Below are 19,492 nucleotides of genomic sequence, written 5' to 3' on the forward strand. Positions count from 1 at the left end.
AAACTATGCATTTATTATACATAAATCAGAACAAAGAAACATGTCATCTCTCCTTGCCGTCTTCTCGGAGTGAGACTAAAAACAAAAGCAATACAGAGCGGAAGTTCCGCTCACGCCAGCAATCTGTGCTGGAATGTAAACAGACATGTGACACGCAACAATCCCATGTCTGCAGCAAAGGGTGGAATGGAATTCCCAACAGTTTCTCCCTTGCGTCTTGAGTTCGAGTGTCTTCAAAGCCCATGACACCTTTGGTAAAGGCTGTTCTTGCAGGCAAGTGTTTCCCAATTGTTGGTGTTTATACTATATTTTTTAAAATTTGCCTTGTCTTTAAACCTCTTTTGTTGACCACCAGCATCACACTTTCCATTTTTAAGTTTGGAATAGAGTAGTTGCTTTGGAAGACGATAATCAGGCATCCGCACATGACCAGTCCAATGAAGTTGATGTTGCAGAATCATTGCTTCAACATTGGTGATCTTTGCTTCTTCCAGTACACTGGTATTAGTTCGCCTGTCTTCCCAAGTGATGTGTACATTTTTTGGGAGACACCGTTGATGGAATTTTTTGAGGAGCTGGAGATAGCATTTATAAGTGGTCCATGTTTCACAAGCATAAGGTTGGTAGTACAATAGCTTTGTAAACAAGCATTTTGGTTTCCCTGCGAAATGTCCAGAGTTCTATGAGAAACACGACTAGAGCCAATGGATGGCAGGGAAGTAGGAGAAACTTCTGAACTGTCAGAGCAGTTCAACAGTAGAACAGTCTGCCTTGGCTCCTCCTGTGCTTAAGCAGGAGGTCAGGTGGCCATCTGGTCAAGGACACTGTTGAGATGTCCTTGAACTGATCAAGAGACTGGATCGATCAACAAGATCTCAGCCTTGCAACGCAGCCCCTTTGCAGGTTTATTCCAAAGTCCCACGGAACTGAATGCAAAGGTTCATCCTATGTCCTGCTGTGTTCAATGAGGCCCCCAGAAAAGTGGGCATGAGATTATCGGGAATTGACCCAAGGGTCATCTAGTCCAACCTCTGCAATGCAGGAATCTCAACTAGATTGTACATGACATGTATGAGAAATGAGGTGAGATACATTCCTCTCCTCCAGGCAGCCACACCACCCATTTTGCACCCAACTGGGACTGAGCCAACCAGGCTCTTTGTCAACCCCCCCATCCCTTTTCTGCACTTTAGCAAAATCTCTCCCCTCTGCCTTTTTCTTTTATTTATGTCACAATTTCTTGTGGGGGACTCAGTGTTTTACAGAAAAAGAAGTATAAAATTATTACTAAAAAGTTTACAACCATATTTCAAAATGTACAAAGTGTAAATAAATAATAATAATAATAATAATAATATTTTTACCCCGCCCATCTGGGTTTCCCCAGCCACTCTGGGAGGTTTACAGTATAAATAAAAAATAGTAAAAACAAATTAAAACACCTACAAACTTTCCGAACTTCTAGATAGGCTTATTTAAACAAGAATGTTTTCAAAAGGCGCCAAAAAAAATACAGTGTGTAGGAGTGCAAATAGCCTCAAAGTGAAGGCGCCTGATATCAAGAGGCAGGGAGTTCCACAGCGTCGATGCTGCCACGCAAGACAATCGAGCTCTTCCACGTGCGGAGCGGGTGTAATATGGCACCTGCCTCCGAACCACCTACTCTTATCTGCGCAGGCGCAGTGAAAGACCCGCCTCTTCAAGGTAGCCGGCTTGCTTGCTTGCTTGACTTGCTTGGTTGCCTCTTTCCCACGGCAGCGCCTCAGCGCAGGCGCAGTAAGCGAATGCAGCCCGGGCTTCCAACCTTGTCCGAACCCAATACTCGGCGCAGGCGCCGTGAGCGAGCGAGGCCGCTCCGTCGACCGTTGGTCACGCATGCGCCTTGCGAGAGAGGCGCTCCGGGAGTGCGTTGCGCAGGCGCGCGGGGGCCGGCCCTGTGACGGAGCCGGGCCCTTGCTTGGCGGCCGCGCCTTCCTCGCATTCCCTCAGAGAGCGCCGCTCGGAGCGGAGTCGCGTTGACTGGCCAGAGTCCGCGAGCCGCCCCCGGCCCCCGCACCCCGCCGCTTTCCTCAGGCCCGGACGGTGAGTGAAAGGGGAAGAAGGGGTTAATTTCCTTTGGTTTCCCTCTTCCCTCCATCCTAATTAAAGGGGGGGGCCCTCCTCTGGGCTGTGGGGAAATTGGGGTGGGGGGGAGAAGATAACCCCCAGGCCCTTCTCCCCACCCCATTATAGGAACAATAATTGGGGGTAAGGGGGTTGCCAGGCTATTATACGTCCATTAAAACAGTGCTGCAATAACAATAATAATAATAATAATTAATAATTAATTAATTAGTAAATGAACCTGTATCTATTTATCAGGTATTATTTTATTGCATTGAATTCTTATGCATTTCCTGCTGCTTTTTCCATTGACCTCACTGCAAGGTGTATATTCGTTCTATGCCCCCCCTTCGTTTCCCCCCTCCTTCACAGCAAACCCTTAATTCATTTCATTTACAGCCCCTGCCCTGAAGCGGCTGACAGCAGACAGAAGGCAACCCAGAATGCAAAATATCGGAATAATCTTAAGCAGCAAAACACAGCATATTTATCTCGAAATGCGCAAAGCAGGCCAGAGCCCCGTTCACATCAAAACAGTGCTGTGATAGCATAAAGCTTGCGATCCTGTGCAAATATGTTTGGGAATAAGCAGCACTGAATATGACAGGGTTTGCTTCGTAGCCACACTCGAAGCAGCTTATGAAATTGTCTCACAGAAAAAGTCACGTCCAAGTCTAGTATGACGAATGGAAATAACACTTTGCCCCTCTAGTGCCAGAATGATTCAGGTAGCATTTCCTGCTCTCATCCCTGGTGTTGTTTGGCCTCTGCCTACTAGGTAATAAGGCTGAGCTCTCATTCTGCCAGTCTGCCCTTACAGGCAACTGAGAGAGAGGTTTGCTATGTATTGATTTGCCATTGTTCTTTTTCCTAGTAAATGGCCATATCTGCAACAGGTAGGGCGTCCATGGAGGGAGGCGTCACCTGGGGAACTGCAGGGCATCTCTGAGCACAGGCACATTGCATCTCCCCTTTATGGCAGCCCTGTCGATGAGGGTGCCAAAGGTGGAGGGCAGCCTTTGTTTCACCATCATCACAATGTTCTTCTAATGCAGGGATTGTGTTCATTGTTGTGATTGGAAGAGCAGAATAGTCTTAGTAAGAAGACATAGGACTTCTCCCTTTATTTCCTGTTTGAGAAGAAATCTAGGTAGTCTTAAGAGGAATGGGTTTTGGCTTCCAAATTTTTGTAGAAGTAAAAGGCGCTAATGGAGTCAGCTTAATATTTGCCAAGCTTTAAATCAAAGTGTCGATGGAACTGACACTGTTACAGGTGTCACATAATACCTGTTCCACATTTGTAAGAATTTGATACTTTTAAGTGTAGAAGCGCCCACACTTTGGAACTCCCTGCCTATTGAGAACAGGCAAGTCACCTTCACTGTACTCTTTTCTGCACTTGCTAAAAGATACATAGAATGTTAATGTGTGTTTTAGTCTCTTTTTAGTTTATCACTGACTTTAATTTTTTTGAATGTTTTACATAGCTGTTTTTATCAGTAATTTTATTATTCTATTCTTTTTGTAATCTACTTTGAGAATCAAGTAGAGTATAAATTTATGAAACAAAGCGATCTAGAATAGATTCTTACTGTGACAGAATTTTGAGTGAGCTGATTTGTACCTTACACTTCAACTGTTGTCAATGTTATGCATGTTTACCATGTTCAGAAAAGCTTCCACATCAATTTCCACTCCAAATAAAAACCCCTAAGCTCCCACCTCCCCCAGTGGCATTTCTTCCCAGCTGAAGCCCATCTTCATTAGGAAGTAATATAAAAATCCTGATTTGGATAGCTGGTATTGTGAGATGAGCTGGGATTTTTAAACTCTCATAATGTTGGTGGAGGTGAGATTTGTGAGATGTGGAAAGCAACACATCTGTGTGGCAACAAGGAAGAGTACTTTTTTGGTTATCACCATCTTTTGCATTCTTTTGCCCTTTGAATTCTGCCCCAGGTGGTGACACTGACATCTTTTTGACACCAGATTAACACCTTCCTCTTCACCCAGACATTTGCTGGAGTTTCATCCACTTGGGTCAAGGCTTTATGTTACTGCCATTCTGGGTTGCAAATAAGCTTCTCTGCCTCCACCCCAGGAAGCTGGTGTTTTATGCTTTGTATATCCAGCCAATTGTTTAATTTTTCATTGTGGTGCTTTTCAATATTTTTTGCTTTCAATATTTTTTATGCCCCTAGCTTGATTGATTGTGAGTTGCCTAGAGATTGGCCTCAGTTAGGTGTTGTTGGTGGCATTTGTCTGCAGAGACAATGGAGGAGTGCACCTTCAGGGGTGAAGGCAAACCATTGGAGAGTTACAGCACCTGCTGTGGCTGTAGAGACTGATATGGGAGGTACATGTTTAATTGCAGGTGGGGCAGATGAAGGCATCCGGTTTTGCTGCTATTGCTGCACCATGACTAACAAACTAAACAGGGTGTATTTATCTGGTATTAGCAACAAAAAGGGGAATGCAGGTGAACTGAACTTTATGTTCACCTTTGTTACTTCACTGCAGTTAGTTTGCCCTAGTGACTCCCCCCCCAAAGGTAAGAAAAAGGAGGGATCAGCTGAATGTCCAAATCACCCAGCAATTTCCAACCAACACTAAGGTGATTTGGAAAAACCATATCTTTAACTGGAAATAATTACTGTAGCTTTAAAAGCAGTATATTTTGGCTTGGTATTTTGGTGCTTCTGTGATTCCATTGCAGGTGATGAACTGTTAGGGCCTTTCTTTTTTAAAGTTGATTTATAATTGAGTTTCTCTTTGCTTTCATTTGTTTTTGTCTTTGCCTGGATTTTTACTTTGCTCAGCACCTTTGTCTAGCAGCCAGTGGGCGTGGATGTGGATGATAGCATTAGTGTTTTCCTTCAACGCATATGATGGAAAAGTGGTTCCTCAAAGTGTGGGTAACCCTTGGGAGAATAGTGATGTAGTTGTGCAGAAGTGTAGGTTGGTTGGGGTGGGGAGCTGCAGATTTTGATAATTTTAGATGACTTAATTGTTGCACCCATTATGCTGTGGTTTCTGTGCACATTCCAAGCCATAGGAGTCATTGATTTGACATACACATTAAGATGATTCAGTTTTCTTACCTTTTAAGATGCAGTCGCTCAGTGGAATATGCTGGCTACGAAGCTACACTTAGTTTTCTGCGCTACTCATGACAGGTCTTTTGTCTCCTAACTTAAGCTTCTGCATACTGTAATGAGGTTGCTAAATGAATAATGCCAGTATATGTTTCCCATTTAAAAGTTGGCACGTCCTGTAAATGTGTGTGGTCTTGTGAGTTTCTTATACTGTCTTCTAAAGCTTGGATGGAATTAAGTTCACTTAGAAACTCAGTGACCACGTGCACAAGTGAGGGTGCAATAGTCAGAACTATCCAGATGTTGTTGACCTGTGTCTCCCATCATAAATGATGGTTGGCCATGCTGGCTGTGACTGATAGCAGTTGGAGTCCAGCAACATCTGAAGGGTTACATTCCTGTCTTAACAGCATTTAGTATTGGATGAATACAAAAGTGGGCAACATCAAATTTAAAGCATTTCTGCTTATTCCTTTCAGCTTCATCCCTCTTGACGCTTTAAGATCATTCCTTGTTCAGAATGTCTCTACACCAGTTCTTACTAGAGCCAATAACCTGTCACGCCTGGAACAGGGACCGAACTCGTGAGTATTGTCTTAATTCATGTGACTTCATATCTGACAATAAACTGGTGCAGAAAAGCCAGCTTGGCTGCAGAATACACATAGCTGGACGACTCTTTACTGAAAAAAACTCATGTTGCCAATATCTGAGGTTCAGTACAAAGATTTTGGATTGTCTTCATTTGGCCCACTAATATTGGGGCTAATCAAAACGAGTGCCCTGTAATTCCATCACAATGGCAGGCTTTCCCCCCCATAAAAGCAGTGAATAAGGTTGTTTAATCTTTTCACCACCTGCAACGTCCAGCCCCTGAGTCATTTCCCCCTCCATGTAGTTGAGCCCTTAAAGTACTCTTCCTTTTCTCACAGGCATTTGGTGGCATGTGTTTGCCTGTGACTGGGTTATATTTCTGCTTTTGCTATTTTATGGGTTCTGCTTCTGTGCCATTGCTTTAGATTTTTCCTATTTTCAGTTTACCATTTTTATGCCAAGTGCATTTTTTGTTGGAAAGACTCCTCGCAAGTTTCATGAATATGCTATGATTATGATTTTGAATCTTTCTTTCTTAAAAATAGAAATATTTCTTATACTAATCAATTCATCCTCTTGGCAGAGATTGCCATTAGCCCTAATAATCATGAAGTTCACATCTATAAGAAGAGTGGGAACCAGTGGGTGAAAGCTCATGAGCTCAAAGAGCACAATGGACACATCACAGGTAAGAGAATTTTCAGCTGCAGCTTTGACTATTGGGCCTTTGAATATTGCAAGAGTCAAGCGCATATAGTGAGGAAGTCAACCTGTTTAATTGCTTCTTCTCATTTTGAATAAAACAATACAGTTGCCATGCTGTGATTTTAGCTGTGTCCATCCAGGTGATTCTCTTAGAAACACCTATCAATTGCTGTCAAAAAGGGTTTTGCCTAGGGACCGGGAGTTGTTTTCATGGATTTGTGCCCCATTCCAAAGTAATATTTTGTTTTAGTTGTTTGTATGAACTATTTTAAATTTCTTGTGTGCACCACTTTGTGAATGGAAGTTGAAAAGCAGCATGTATATTTTGTAAATACTTAAGATGCTATGGAAGAATACCTTGCATACCTAGAATGCAGATGTGCACTTCCGCAGCTACTGTCATTTTTCACATTAGACTCTATCCCTGCCTGTTTATCTAGACACTCGCTTCTCCTTGAGAGGTATATGAATTGGAGGCTGGGCTTCCATGCTACCTCTGATGCTCTTTCAGGTGCATCAAACACTCTTGCTGGCCAGCAGATTCCTATAACAGCAAACCTGCCTGGAAGCAGTGGTATCAGACAGTAAATGATGAGCACTACTGTAGCATTGGGTTATAGTAACTCTTGTTCTCTAGGAAGCCATTTTAGCAGCAAGAGAATCCAACACTATGCTGCCTCCTTAACTCTCCTTAGCATTCAAGGAAAACTCATAAGTGAAAAGGTAATACAAAACAAGCAATTAAAAGATGTCTGTTTACTGTATATGAAACCTTAATAGTGATATCTGAGTTTAAATTTGTGTTTTAAAACAACCTGGCTTTCATTGGCATGCATTGTTAATGCATTTTGTGCAGTTTTTGTACATCTTTGTTGTGCCACGATTCTGCATATTGTAACATAGCCTATCCTCCCTCCAAGGATTATTGTGACACAAAAATGGTATGTGCCCACATAAGAAACCCTGAGCTTCTTGAAGGGAAGGATTTGGCACAGTAGGTATAAAGAGGCTGATAGAAATATAGCATTGTTGAAGGAGCTCTGCACTGTAATAATTTATCACAAGGAACCATTTTGGAGCTTTTATGTTGTGTGCAGAGGGAGAGTATTGGCTTAGTTTATACTGCAGGAAGATGTGGGAGAGCTGTACAGGACTCACATTTAAATGGCTATCTTTAGATCTGAAATAGCATCTTGCTGAGGCAGATGGATTTGTTCCATCACCCAGAGCACTATTGCACTAGCTATACCTGACTTTTATTTTGGGATTCTCTTTCTAATAAAAAATGAGGAAAACTTTTTGCTTACTGGAAAGCTCAGGTTCTAAAGCACAGTGACTGGGGGGCGGGGGGGATGCACACCACATTTGCAAACATAACTTCTTTGCCCACCGAGCGTACTAGGTCCACATTGGGCTCTTTGTGTGTGTTTGTATGTCTGCAAACCTTGGTGTTCCCGTGAACCTGTTGATTCCTCTGTCTTGTGCATGGATGCTGCCAGTTTGTCTACATAGTAAAGATCCCCACTTGGAGAATGAATTCACTATTAGTATCTTAAGGAAGATATAAATATAATTCTCTCATTTGATATATGGTAATCTGTTGTTAGAAGGCTCCAGCAACAATAGCAGGCATGCCCCTAGAAATGGATGCAGTTTGAGTCCTAAAGGCAGGTAGGATCCAGTAAGAAATGGTATATTGGGTGAACTGTGCAGACAGGGAAACAGGAACCCAGAAAGCGGCCTTTTACTGATTCAAACCGTCAGTCCATGTCTATCTGTGGTGATTAGCAACGGCTCAATGGTCTCAAGCAAGGGTTTTTCTGCTGTACCTGTGGATTAAGCTTGGGAACTTCAGCAAGAAAAAGATTTACTCCTCCCCTGAGCTTTGGCCCTTTCCCCAATGGGTTGCAAATAATTCATCTTCATTCCTGCTCAGAAACATTTTCATATGCCTTACTCTCTTACACTAGCAATATTTATTGTTGGTTCTTTAAAACTGTAGCATTGGAAACTAATTTGAGAATTAGTTACCATCATATCAAGAGTATGCATATTTACATTGTCATCTGACACCCTGTTTGCATTGGTCATATGTAGTTGAAAACCAAACATTGTAAAACATTTTTGAAAGCCCATGAATAAAGTTGCAACTGTTCAGGTACTGCAACCACAGTACTTTGCTGAGACCAAGCTCCTCCTAGAGCTCTGAATTTGCAGGGGGAGAACTGGATGCTACAATAACTTGTGTTTTTGAATCAAAGAAATGGTTCTTGGAACCCAGAGGCAGGAGTTGTCTAAATTCTGCTTTGATAAAGGCCCAGCTATTTCTTTATAGACAGTGGTTTGAGAGAGGCATCACTCTTCCCATACAGACTCCTTTTGCCCCTTCTTAAACAGTGTCCTTGTTAGCGTGTAATGCTAATCTAAACCATGGCTTAGCATGAACGAGTAAACATGCAGGCTGCCAAAGAGGAGAGGGTGTATCTTTTCATGTTGTCTCTATTCAGGCTCATGGTTTAGCTCTTTCCAGACAAGCCACAAGCTGTAACCAAGGTTTGTCCTTGGCATCCAGCTTGCCTGGGCCACTAATATGTGCTCGCAATCCCATCTCTGGGAGCACAGTAAACCCTCATTTGACTTCATGTTAGACGCAAAGTGGGCCAGTGTATTGAATACATAAAGCTGTTTTGTAGAGGTGAGTCTACTGTACACATTGCAACCAGGAATCCTTTTTTCAAACTACCTTCAACTCTGAGAAAGTCTCCAGTCTGAGATATTTCCCAATAAAACCTTTCATTGGGATTTGCTTACATGATTAGGAGGAACAGAGGAGTTTGTAAGATGGTTATTTCAGGCCCGTTAGTTGCCAGTTCATTTCAGGATTGTTTATACTGTCCAGGAATTTGAGGGTTCTATTCATATCCTGTCTTCTGGAGCAAGTTGTCATTGCCATAAATTTGAAGCTTTCCCACTTCTCGCTTAAATGTTCCGTCATGATAAAAATGGATCATGGGTGCTCTCTTAACAGTTCCAGCCATTCAACAGCAATACAGTATGTGCTTAGAGAAGTTACTGAGTGGCAACTTAATGGCTACAAAACACCTTTTCCTTATAGACTCACTAAAGTCATAGCCACTGTGACTTTTAGCAACATTGTGAAGCTGACCTATTTGAAGTTGAATTTCAGCTAGTGGAAGAATAAGGACTTTAGCTGTATGTTAACCGTGCATTTGCTTTACAGTGATACCTCAGGTTAAATATGCTTCAGGTTACATATGCTTCAGGTTACAGACTCCGCTAACCCAGAAATAGTGCTTCAGGTTAAGAACTTTGCTTCAGGATAAGAACAGAAACCAGGCTCTGGCGGCGCGGCGGCAGCAGGAGGCCCCATTAGCTAAAGTGGTGCTTCAGGTTAAGAACGGACCTCCGGAACGAATTAAGTACTTAACCCGAGGTACCACTGTAATTTTGTTCAGTTTGAGTGGGGTTTTTATGCTCCCATAATTGTTTCTGTCCATGACTCTTCCAAGGTAGGATGGACTTGAAATCTACAGTATATGAAAGGTGTTCTTCTGGTTAAATATTTGATATTGGCAAAGCAAGAAACATGGCGCTTTGTTCATTCTGTTTTTATGTGACTCAGCCTCCAATTTAGCCTTGGATCGCATAAACCCAGGCATGCGATCCTATAAACTTAAATATGTAAAACAACAACACCAACTTAACCATGGATGGATTTGAAGACAGAGGCTGTACTGATCTTAAAATGGTGACTTTAAGTAGTGGATTATTAGCTCCTGGTTTGAGGACACCCTAAAGGGACCTGATTCAGCAGCTTTGCTAAAACTAAGCATGACTCGGAAGTGTCTGGATGCCACCTGGAGTTCTATCATGGAAGAAATGCAGAATAAAAATGTAATGACTAGGAGGTGGTAGGACTGCAGTGTGTGATTAATAAGATGTGGCACCAAAGAAACAAAACTGTATTCAAACTTGCAGGCATTGACTGGGCCCCCAAGAGCGACCGCATTGTCACTTGTGGTGCTGACCGTAACGCTTACGTCTGGAGTCAGAAGGACGGAGTGTGGAAGCCAACACTGGTGATTCTGAGGATCAACCGAGCAGCCACCTTTGTGAAGTGGTCTCCTTTGGAGAACAAATTTGCTGTTGGAAGTGGAGCTCGACTCATATCTGTGTGCTACTTTGAGTCTGAAAATGACTGGTGAGTTGCCTAATGCAGATTGCTTCTCTTCTCATTCCTCAGCTTGCTTCAGCAGTGACAAGCTTAAAATATAGTTGGTTGGTTGGCAGTGAGGTCTTAAATTCTGAGGCTTCAGTGTCTAAATCTTTTTCTCCTCTACATTATTTTAAAGGGTGTGAAACCATTTTGAGTCTCTATCTCATTATGGCAACAAGCCAGAAAATTGCAGGGTAGCTCTGTGTCCTCAAAGCCTTTCATTACATGCTTGAGAATGGAAACAATTCTGTTGCTTTTACTTGAGAATGTAAATGAGTTCTGCTGCTTTCCGTATGACAAGAGTTTCAAATACCTTGCTAATGGTATTTGAAATACCTTGCTAATGGTATTTTGCAGCTGGTAGCTAACAAGTTACCTGTAAAACATCTGTCTTGAATAAGCTTAATTACTTCAACAGTTCAGTTGCTCTCCTTTAAAAGGCCCATTATTTGTGAAAAAACCCCGTATATTTCCATGTCTAAGACTATATTTTCCCCTATTTTTTTCAAGTTTAAAATTGGGGGTCATCTTATACACGGATAGTGCATATGGGGGATTTCTTTATTTGGAGTCCCAAAAAATAGGGGTCGTATTATACATGGGGGCATGTTATACACGGGAAAATATGGTAAATTTTTGCACAGCTGTTTTAGTGCTGAAGCAACGATTACAAGTTCCTTACTGATTTTTCTCCTCCCCTCCAGGTGGGTGAGCAAGCACATTAAGAAGCCCATTCGCTCCACTGTCCTTAGCCTAGATTGGCACCCCAACAATGTTTTGCTTGCAGCTGGATCCTGTGACTTCAAATGCAGGTGAGAGAATGCAAAGCACTTTTGGAAGTGGATTTGGGTGACTGTTCAAACTGATTAGCAGCAGCTCTTTAACACCCTGCATGTCCAATGGCTCTGTCAGCAGCAGATGGGAAGACTGCAGCAAGAGGCAGCAGTGAAAAGGTGATCAAATTTGGGGGAAGGGTTTGGATAATAAGTATTCCAGTATATGGCAAAGAGTACGCCGACATGGCAGGCATCAAGTCAGCCTACTTTGACAGGTACTGCTCTTGCGATGTCCAGAGTAATTCTGTGCTGCAGATGTAAACAATAGGAGTTCATGCTCAAAGTGGGAACTGTCGCACATCCCTTTTTTGAATTTTCTGAATTCACTTCCAGATGTGAAAGGGTTGGTGAGTGTCAGCCATGTTGAGTTTGTGTATTTGATGTCCATAATCCAGATTGGGATTGTATCAGTTTACATCTTGATTCCTCCCATACCAAAGTGGAACAATGGGACCTGTGGAGGTGGAACTGCAACCATAGCACCACACCCCATGCACAAGCTGGCACCTCTTCTGCGGTTTTTTCTTTGGCACTACAGCCCCTGGGGTTCGGAGGTCTGCCTGTTTTAGTGTCGCATGTCAGGCTTCCTGTGGCCCGCAGCTTGCACTCTGCCTCTCTACTTGGCCTCTAATTATCTTGGTAGACATACCTCATTTATAAGAAATATAAATTAAACTGAACACGGCAATATGTTAAATGTTCACAGAAACTGCTGTTGACTACATTGGGAGAGCTTTACGTGAGGCTAGTTTGCTGACTTTGATACTTGCCTTGCCTATGAAATTAGCAATTTCATTTCTGCACAAAGGTAGGCTTGAGTCCCACCCCCCTCCTAATTTTCCCTTCTGCCTCTTTGTTTGCAGAGTGTTTTCAGCTTACATTAAGGAAGTGGATGAGAAACCGGCCAGCACACCCTGGGGATCCAAAATGCCCTTTGGGCAGCTGATGGCTGAATTTGGTGGCGCAGGAAGTGGTGGTTGGGTCCACAGCGTCAGTTTTTCCGCCAGTGGCAACCGCCTGGCCTGGGTCAGCCATGATAGCACTGTGTCGGTTGCAGATGCCTCCAAAAACATGATGTAAGTAATGTAGCAGAATCTTAGGGTGAGTTTCCTTGACATGGTGATCATAATCTTCCTACTTAAATGTAGTAGTGTGTTGATGTATATTTGCTCAGCATATTTATAGGCCAGGGATAGGGAACTTTTGGCCCTCCACATTTGCTATGCTGTAGCTCCATCATCCATGATGTTTGGCCATGCTGGCTGGGGCTGATGGGAGTTGGAGTCCAGCAACAACTGTGGGCTACAGATTCCCCATCCCGGCCATGGGCAGCTGGTATCCTGGTTGTAATTCACGACAGGTAGGGACTGGGATGAATGTATAGCCTAATATCAGAACTAATTGTCTGGTTCATACTTTAACAAACGGTATCAAAATTACCTAGCCAAATGAGCCAAGGCAGTCATGAAACTGGGTAATAATGCCAGATTCTGTCCTAACCAGCTGGTAAGAGGGGTACTTTTTTATGAGATTTCTGTGTGATGCATCATTAACAAGTGATCTTCTTGGGTTTAGGATCTCGCAATTGAAAACAGAATTCCTCCCATTGCTGAGTGTGTCGTTTGTCTCGGAGAACAGTGTGGTTGCTGCTGTAAGTGCCTTCTGTCTTTGACTTGCATCAGTTTTTTTAGGGACAACTATCATTGCAAAGACTTAATGTTACCTTGTTGATCCTTCTTACTAGTTGCCCTGTTCAAAAGCCTTGATGTCTTGATTGCATACTGATTATTGTACAGATACAGTATTGCCTAATCTAAAGCAGCTTCAGATTATCTCAGGCACTATGTGTGTTGTAGATATGTTTGTGTGCAATGAACAAGCATTTCCATTTTTGTCACATTCACATGTTGAGCCCATTTGTTAAGCAACCTTGAACAATTACAGCTTCACAGCATCCTCAGTGAAGTGCATACATGTGTGTTGGTTTATTTATCATTCCACTAGCAGCCTTGTGTGTGGCATTTCTCATTCTAAAAGAATCAGTGGCTAAAATCAGTGTAGTTTTGAAACGTTCAGCCCACCATGTTGATTGAAAATGGTATCCAGTTTGTATTCAAACATAGACAAAAACCTGCTCCTAGGTCACCAGAACTTTCATGCAAAATTTGGTTATGGCATCTTAAGCGTTGTCCGAATACATAATGGGCAAACAGCTTTCAAGAACACATGGTAGATTTATTTATATTCTGCCTTTCCTTTAAAGAGCTCGAGGTGGTGTATGTTGCTGTTCCCCACCCATTTCATCCTCCCAGCAGCCCTGTGGAGTAAGTTGTGCTAAGAGACAATGACTCGCACAGAGACACTAAGTGAGCTTCATGGCTAAATGAGGATTTGAAACTGGGTCTCCCCTAGTCCTAGTCTGACCTCTACACCGCACTAGTGAACTGCAGGAAGGTTTGTTGTTGTTGTTGTTGTTGTTGTTGTTTGAGGTGGGGGTGTTCTTCATGGAAGTCATTTCTGTGTAGGAAAGTTGTAACCTTTGAAGCTGCCCTTAGCTTGAAGACTTAAGCTTTTTAAAAGAAGGTGGCCAAGCCCAAGCAAGTAATTGGTAGTAGGTTTGGAGCACCAGCTAGACACATTCTGCTGATTTGTTACAGGGCCATGATTGCTGCCCGATGCTCTTCAACTGTGACGACCGTGGTACCCTCACCTTTGTCTCCAAGCTGGACATTCCTAAGCAGAGCATACAACGCAATATTTCGGCCATGGAACGTTTCCGCAACATGGACAAGAGAGCCACTACGGAGGATCGCAACACTACTCTGGAGACGCTGCATCAGAACAGCATCACGTAGGTGGCACAGGGCTCAAGCTGCAGCCTACCTGGCCTTGAAACTTGTAGAGTCTGTTACTTGCATTATTCCAGCATCACAGGAAGAAGCATTGCAACTCCCCTCCTTCCTGCGCTGCCAGGTAGCATGAGGAGCCTTGGACTATGCTCTTCCTCACTTCAGATAACATGGCCATTCCTGATGTGGAAAGGAGCCCCCATGAGAATGTTAAGTTCCAGGTCAAGATGCACATGTCAGAAGGTGATGAACGCTGCTAGATCAGCTGAAATGCCCCTGGTAGTCCAGCATTCCTGTTTTCACAGTGGCCAACCAGATGCCTTAGGGGAAGCCTACAAGCAACAGCACTCTCCCCACATGTGTTAACCAGCTCCTGGTATTCAGAGGCATGCTGCCTCCAGCACTGTAGGTAGAACATAGCCTAGTAGCCATTGATAGCTTTATTCTCCATAGTCTTTGAAAGTCATCCCTTCCCCAGTAGCTTCTCTACCTCACCTGAATCTCAGAGGTATATTGCCTCTTTACATTTAGTGAACAACAGAAGATGCTACCTTGTGATACTTTATTTCTCCACAAGTGTGTCATTGCAAGTAGCAAAGTGTGAAACCCACAATAAAATCGGAGCTCCACAAGCCATGGGTAGCAAAGACCATTTTTATTCCAGCAAGTTTTTTTCCTAGATGCTGCTTTTAAAATATAATTGGCTTCTGTTTCTCCTTTGTATTGTTGCTTTTATTTATTAATGTGTTTTAGTGTTTTGGACATTTATAAATATAGCTTGGTTAGCTGCCGTTTTTTCATATAGAAAATGGGTATAAATATTTGAATCAATAGCTCTAGCATGAATGTGGCTGCAGGTAATTTTGCAGTTATTGCTGGAGGAAATCCTTTTATCAGGTTGCATGCATTCTGCCTACTCCATTCTGGCTCAGTAAGGTTATACTCAATCACCGTGACAGGATGGGGAAAAACGATTTGCGCTCTGTTTCTTAATACAGCGCAAAATGTCCAGGGCTAAGTGTATTGGAATAAGCCTGTTTCCTCCTTCAGAGATTAAAGCTGTCTCTTTTCTCCTTGCAGCCAAGTGTCTATTTATGAGGTGGACAAACGAGATTGCCGCAAGTTCTGCACCACTGGTATTGATGGAGCAATGACCATCTGGGACTTCAAGGTCTGTTTTGACAACACTGCCCACACCAAATTAGCACCCTGCTGTTAATATCTTGTAGGCCAGCACTAGGGTTAATTGTTTTAGCAATAGGGACTAGGGGATACTGTTGTCAAACTTTGAGGGCATTGTCCCCAAATGGCTTATTTGGCAGATGGTGCTACTCAAGACTAATTTTGTTAAACGGGGTCATTTCTGTCCCTTTTAGGAATTTTGGTAGTGCTTTGTTTGTCCTCCATCTCCTCTCTGCTTGGCTTTTTGCAATAATCCAGCTGTGGCTAGGACTGGGGGCGAAGCCTTGGATCCTAAGAAATCAATTTAAGGAAATGAATAGAAGAAAAGTTTCCCATCCACCCAGTTTTGGATGATTCTCCTGCACCCTGTTTCACATTGTTCAAGAAGGCCCCCAACCCCAAAGAGAGGTTTTTCAGGGGCACAACTGGCTGCAGGGGGAGGAGGCAAAAAAAGGATATGTAACTCCTACTATGAACTTCCTTAAGTTGTTCTTAATAGAAGAACCTGCTGCATAAGGCCAATGTCCTGTTCTAACTGGAAGAACTGTGCATGCCACAGTATTGTTTGCCTGCAGAAGGTCCCAGGTTCAGTCCCTGGCATCTCTTACAGCAAGTGATGTGGAACACCTTTGCCCAATACTCTGCAGAGTCTTTGCCGGTCAGAGTGGATGGACAAACAGTATTAAGACAGCTTCCCATGTAGGTCCTCTGGTTTCTCTATACAGGCTGCTGGAGGTTCACAAGGTCACTGAAAGCTGTGCTGCATGCACAGGGGGAAAGTGTACAAAACAGCGCATGGTTTTCTTCTCTCGTTTCCTGTTCTTGCAATAGAGTGCTGAATTCAAGCGGGGGGTGGGGGGGGAGCTTAAATGAATTTTGCTTAGCATGTGCAACCTTCCTGTCATTTCCTTTTACTGCCCAGTAGGTGTCTCTGTCTCTGTGTCTTCCTGAGATTCCAGGATCTAGACAGGAAGACTTGAAGTTGGGGGACTGCAGGCTAATATTTCCTGCCATGGCTTTGCACAGCCATAGTCCTCAAGCCATGACCATGTTAAACTGCATACTGACTCCTATGTTGAATGGCAGACATTTGCCACTTTTGGGTTGTCTCCAACTGCTCTGAGCAGACTCATTTAGATGATTAGACGTGACTGTTTGCATCAATTCATATGAATTTTTATTTTAAAATTTATTTTATTTATTTGGTTTTTGTACTGCCCTTTATGAAAAGATCCCAGGGCAGTGTACAACATTAAAAACATGTCTTAAAAAGACAGCATAATAAAATAATTATAATAGCAGTAGTAAGGTGCTATCCTAACCATGTCTACTCAGAAGTAAGTCCCTTTTGAATGCAGTGGGAGGTACACCCAAGAAAGTGGGGTTAGGACTGCAGCTGTAGTCGGGGCTGCACAAAAAAACTTCCCAGTAACTTGTGCACCACGAAAGGCTGAATTCTCACATTCTGGGTTTTTTGCATTTTGCCCCAAAATTGTAGAGGGGCAAAGAGCTAGCTAGGCGTTGAAGCCCCCTTGCTATTGATAACCACAGAAAAATCTTACTCATATTCTCTCCCTCTTGCCCCCCCTTTTATGGGTTCTGAAATTTCAGCAGGTTTTGCCTGTATGCCTTTGGGCACATTTTCTTACTCATAGGGACTAGGGAATTCTGACCTCCTTGCTTTTTAATAACAGCAGAGTGTCACAGCTGAATTTTGTGCTCAGGATTCTGTTCTGCACTCCCATGGAACTGCAGCTTCCCCCCAGCAGCCATGGCTAATGGTTTCTCTCTCGCTCGCTCTCTTTTTCTAGACATTAGAGTCCTCGATCCAGGGGCTGCGGATCATGTAAATCTGGCTCTCTGTTCTCTAGCAAGACAACTCGTTCTGGCACCTGCACAGACTTGAAAAGGGATGGTGAAGATAGGTCACTTTTTGAAGCACTGAGAAAATGACGACTTGGTGGATTTTTTTTCTTTTCCTTTTCATCCCCCAATTTTGGTGAAATGTGTTGGTTTGAAAATCAGCTGTGATTGTGGTATATATTTGGCTTTGTTTTTATTATTATTATTGGTTGTTTCATTCCATTCTTTGCCAAAGCTGCTCCTTAAAATAGTTTATTGCAGGAAGTATGAATCACTAACTTAAAAGGGGAATTTTGTGTAAACATGTCTGCTAGAAAATAAAATTTTAAACAAACTCCAAACGTTCTCTGTGAAATTCCTGTGTACATATAATCCAGTGGAAGAGATTCAGAATGGCATGAACTATGTGACATGAAACGCATAACGGTCCCTTGTTTTTCCCATCTTTCAAAATGTCAACAGGTGGGTGGAGTGCAGGAAGATAGCACAGAGAAAGGGGGTCTAAAAAATCCTCCACCAGTCTGCTGTCCCAATTCAGCTCCCATCACCCCAAGCTAACATGGCTGATGGCCAGGGATGTAAGGAGCTGGACCCAATGTTGGGAAAGAGCGATTAGTTTATGGTGCAATAATATGGCTTAGATAGTGCTGTGCCATGAAACCTCTACCTACTTATCTCCATATGTTAGTTACATCACTTTTGGTTTACATTTGCTCAGTGATACCTTCACTTTGCTCAGTGATAGAGCATCTTCTCTGCATTGCAAAAGGCCCCAGCTCAGTCCTTGGCATCTCCAGGTAAGGGTTGGGAGAAAACTCTTGAAATTCTGGAGAGCTCCTACTAGTCAGCGTTGACCTTACTGAGCTAGATTGATCGGACATTGTAGAAGGCAGCTTCCTATATTCTTAATGGCACAGCTAATCACCTCTACAGTGGAAGGGGCTGTGTGCAAACTGCCTTCTGGTGGGCCGCCTCTACTTGTGGGCCTTGGAGCAGTAGTGCTCCAAGTAGATTGTGTAGATTGTGGTTGCCCTTTTAATTTCCCAAAAAACCTAGTGTAGCACTGTTCTGGGGCATTGGGGGAAATTCTGAAATGGAAGCTGGGCCCTGCAGCTCAAAAGACAGGAGCAGGAAAAGGGGGGAGGCAGGGCCACTCTCACTGGTGGGCATTGTCATGCACCCAAGGATGGCAGGATCTGGTGCCTAGCCCTGACAAAAATGAGAGACGAAGCAGCTCTTTTGACTCTCTTCACTCCGCAGGGCTCATGAAAAGACTGGAGGAATGGAAACAGGTTGGAGACGCCATGAAGTTTCCCAATTCAGCTTACAGTAAAGCTGCAATCTCCACATGGTGAACTGCCAGTCATATAATAGTGATCTCAGGTGCTGAGTTATAATGGCTGCATGGCTACACAGCTACTGAGAAAGAAGAGGGGGAGGTATCAATATGCTTGGGGGAACCCCAAGGTTTGCAAAAAGTAAAATTAAAAAATATATAAAAAGGGGCACAAGAAACCCTAAACTGGTAGAAAACATCTCAAAGCTATTCCATGCTGCATCAACAGAAGTCAGGTGTCCAGAAGTAATGGTACTACGCTTCTGCCTGGAGCAGACCACACCTTGAGTACGGTGTCCAGTTCTGGTTGCCACAATTTAAGAAGGATATTGACAAGCTGGAATGTGTGCAGAGGAGGGCAACCCAGATGATCTAGTCTGGAAACCAAGTCTTAAGAGGAACGGATGAGGGAGTTGGGCTCGTTTAGCCTGGAAAAGGGAAGCAGAGAGGAGATACGATAGCCATCTTCAGATATCTCAAGGACTGGTCACATGGGAGATGGAGCAAGCTTGTTTTCTCCTGTTCTGGAGGGTGGGACTCGAACCAATAGCTTCAAGTTACAAAAAAGGAGATTTCAACTAAACATCAGTGTGGAGATCACACAGGGCCCCCGGACGTTTCACGGTCTATTGACCCTGTGCCACCACTGCGGTTGCTTTCTTCGCTGCCACCACCCTGCTTCTCACGGGGAC

The 19,492-nt window shown here is 43.3% G+C and overlaps 1 protein-coding gene across 1 annotated transcript; it reads left to right on the forward strand.

Moving 5' to 3' along the window:
- Positions 1 to 1,923: 1,923 nt before the first annotated feature.
- ARPC1A (actin related protein 2/3 complex subunit 1A) lies at positions 1,924 to 17,805 on the forward strand. The gene is made up of 10 exons (XM_080981199.1): positions 1,924 to 2,082; positions 5,678 to 5,782; positions 6,376 to 6,480; positions 10,497 to 10,719; positions 11,439 to 11,546; positions 12,434 to 12,646; positions 13,146 to 13,221; positions 14,228 to 14,421; positions 15,500 to 15,590; positions 17,413 to 17,805. The coding sequence occupies exons 2-10, from the start codon at positions 5,719 to 5,721 to the stop codon at positions 17,449 to 17,451; spliced, it is 1,113 nt and encodes a 370-aa protein (XP_080837325.1). The 5' UTR covers positions 1,924 to 2,082; positions 5,678 to 5,718; the 3' UTR covers positions 17,452 to 17,805.
- Positions 17,806 to 19,492: the final 1,687 nt, after the last annotated feature.

This window comes from Podarcis pityusensis, assembly GCF_964106645.2.
Source record: "Podarcis pityusensis genome assembly, chromosome: 14".
NCBI classification, from domain to species: domain Eukaryota; kingdom Metazoa; phylum Chordata; class Lepidosauria; order Squamata; family Lacertidae; genus Podarcis; species Podarcis pityusensis.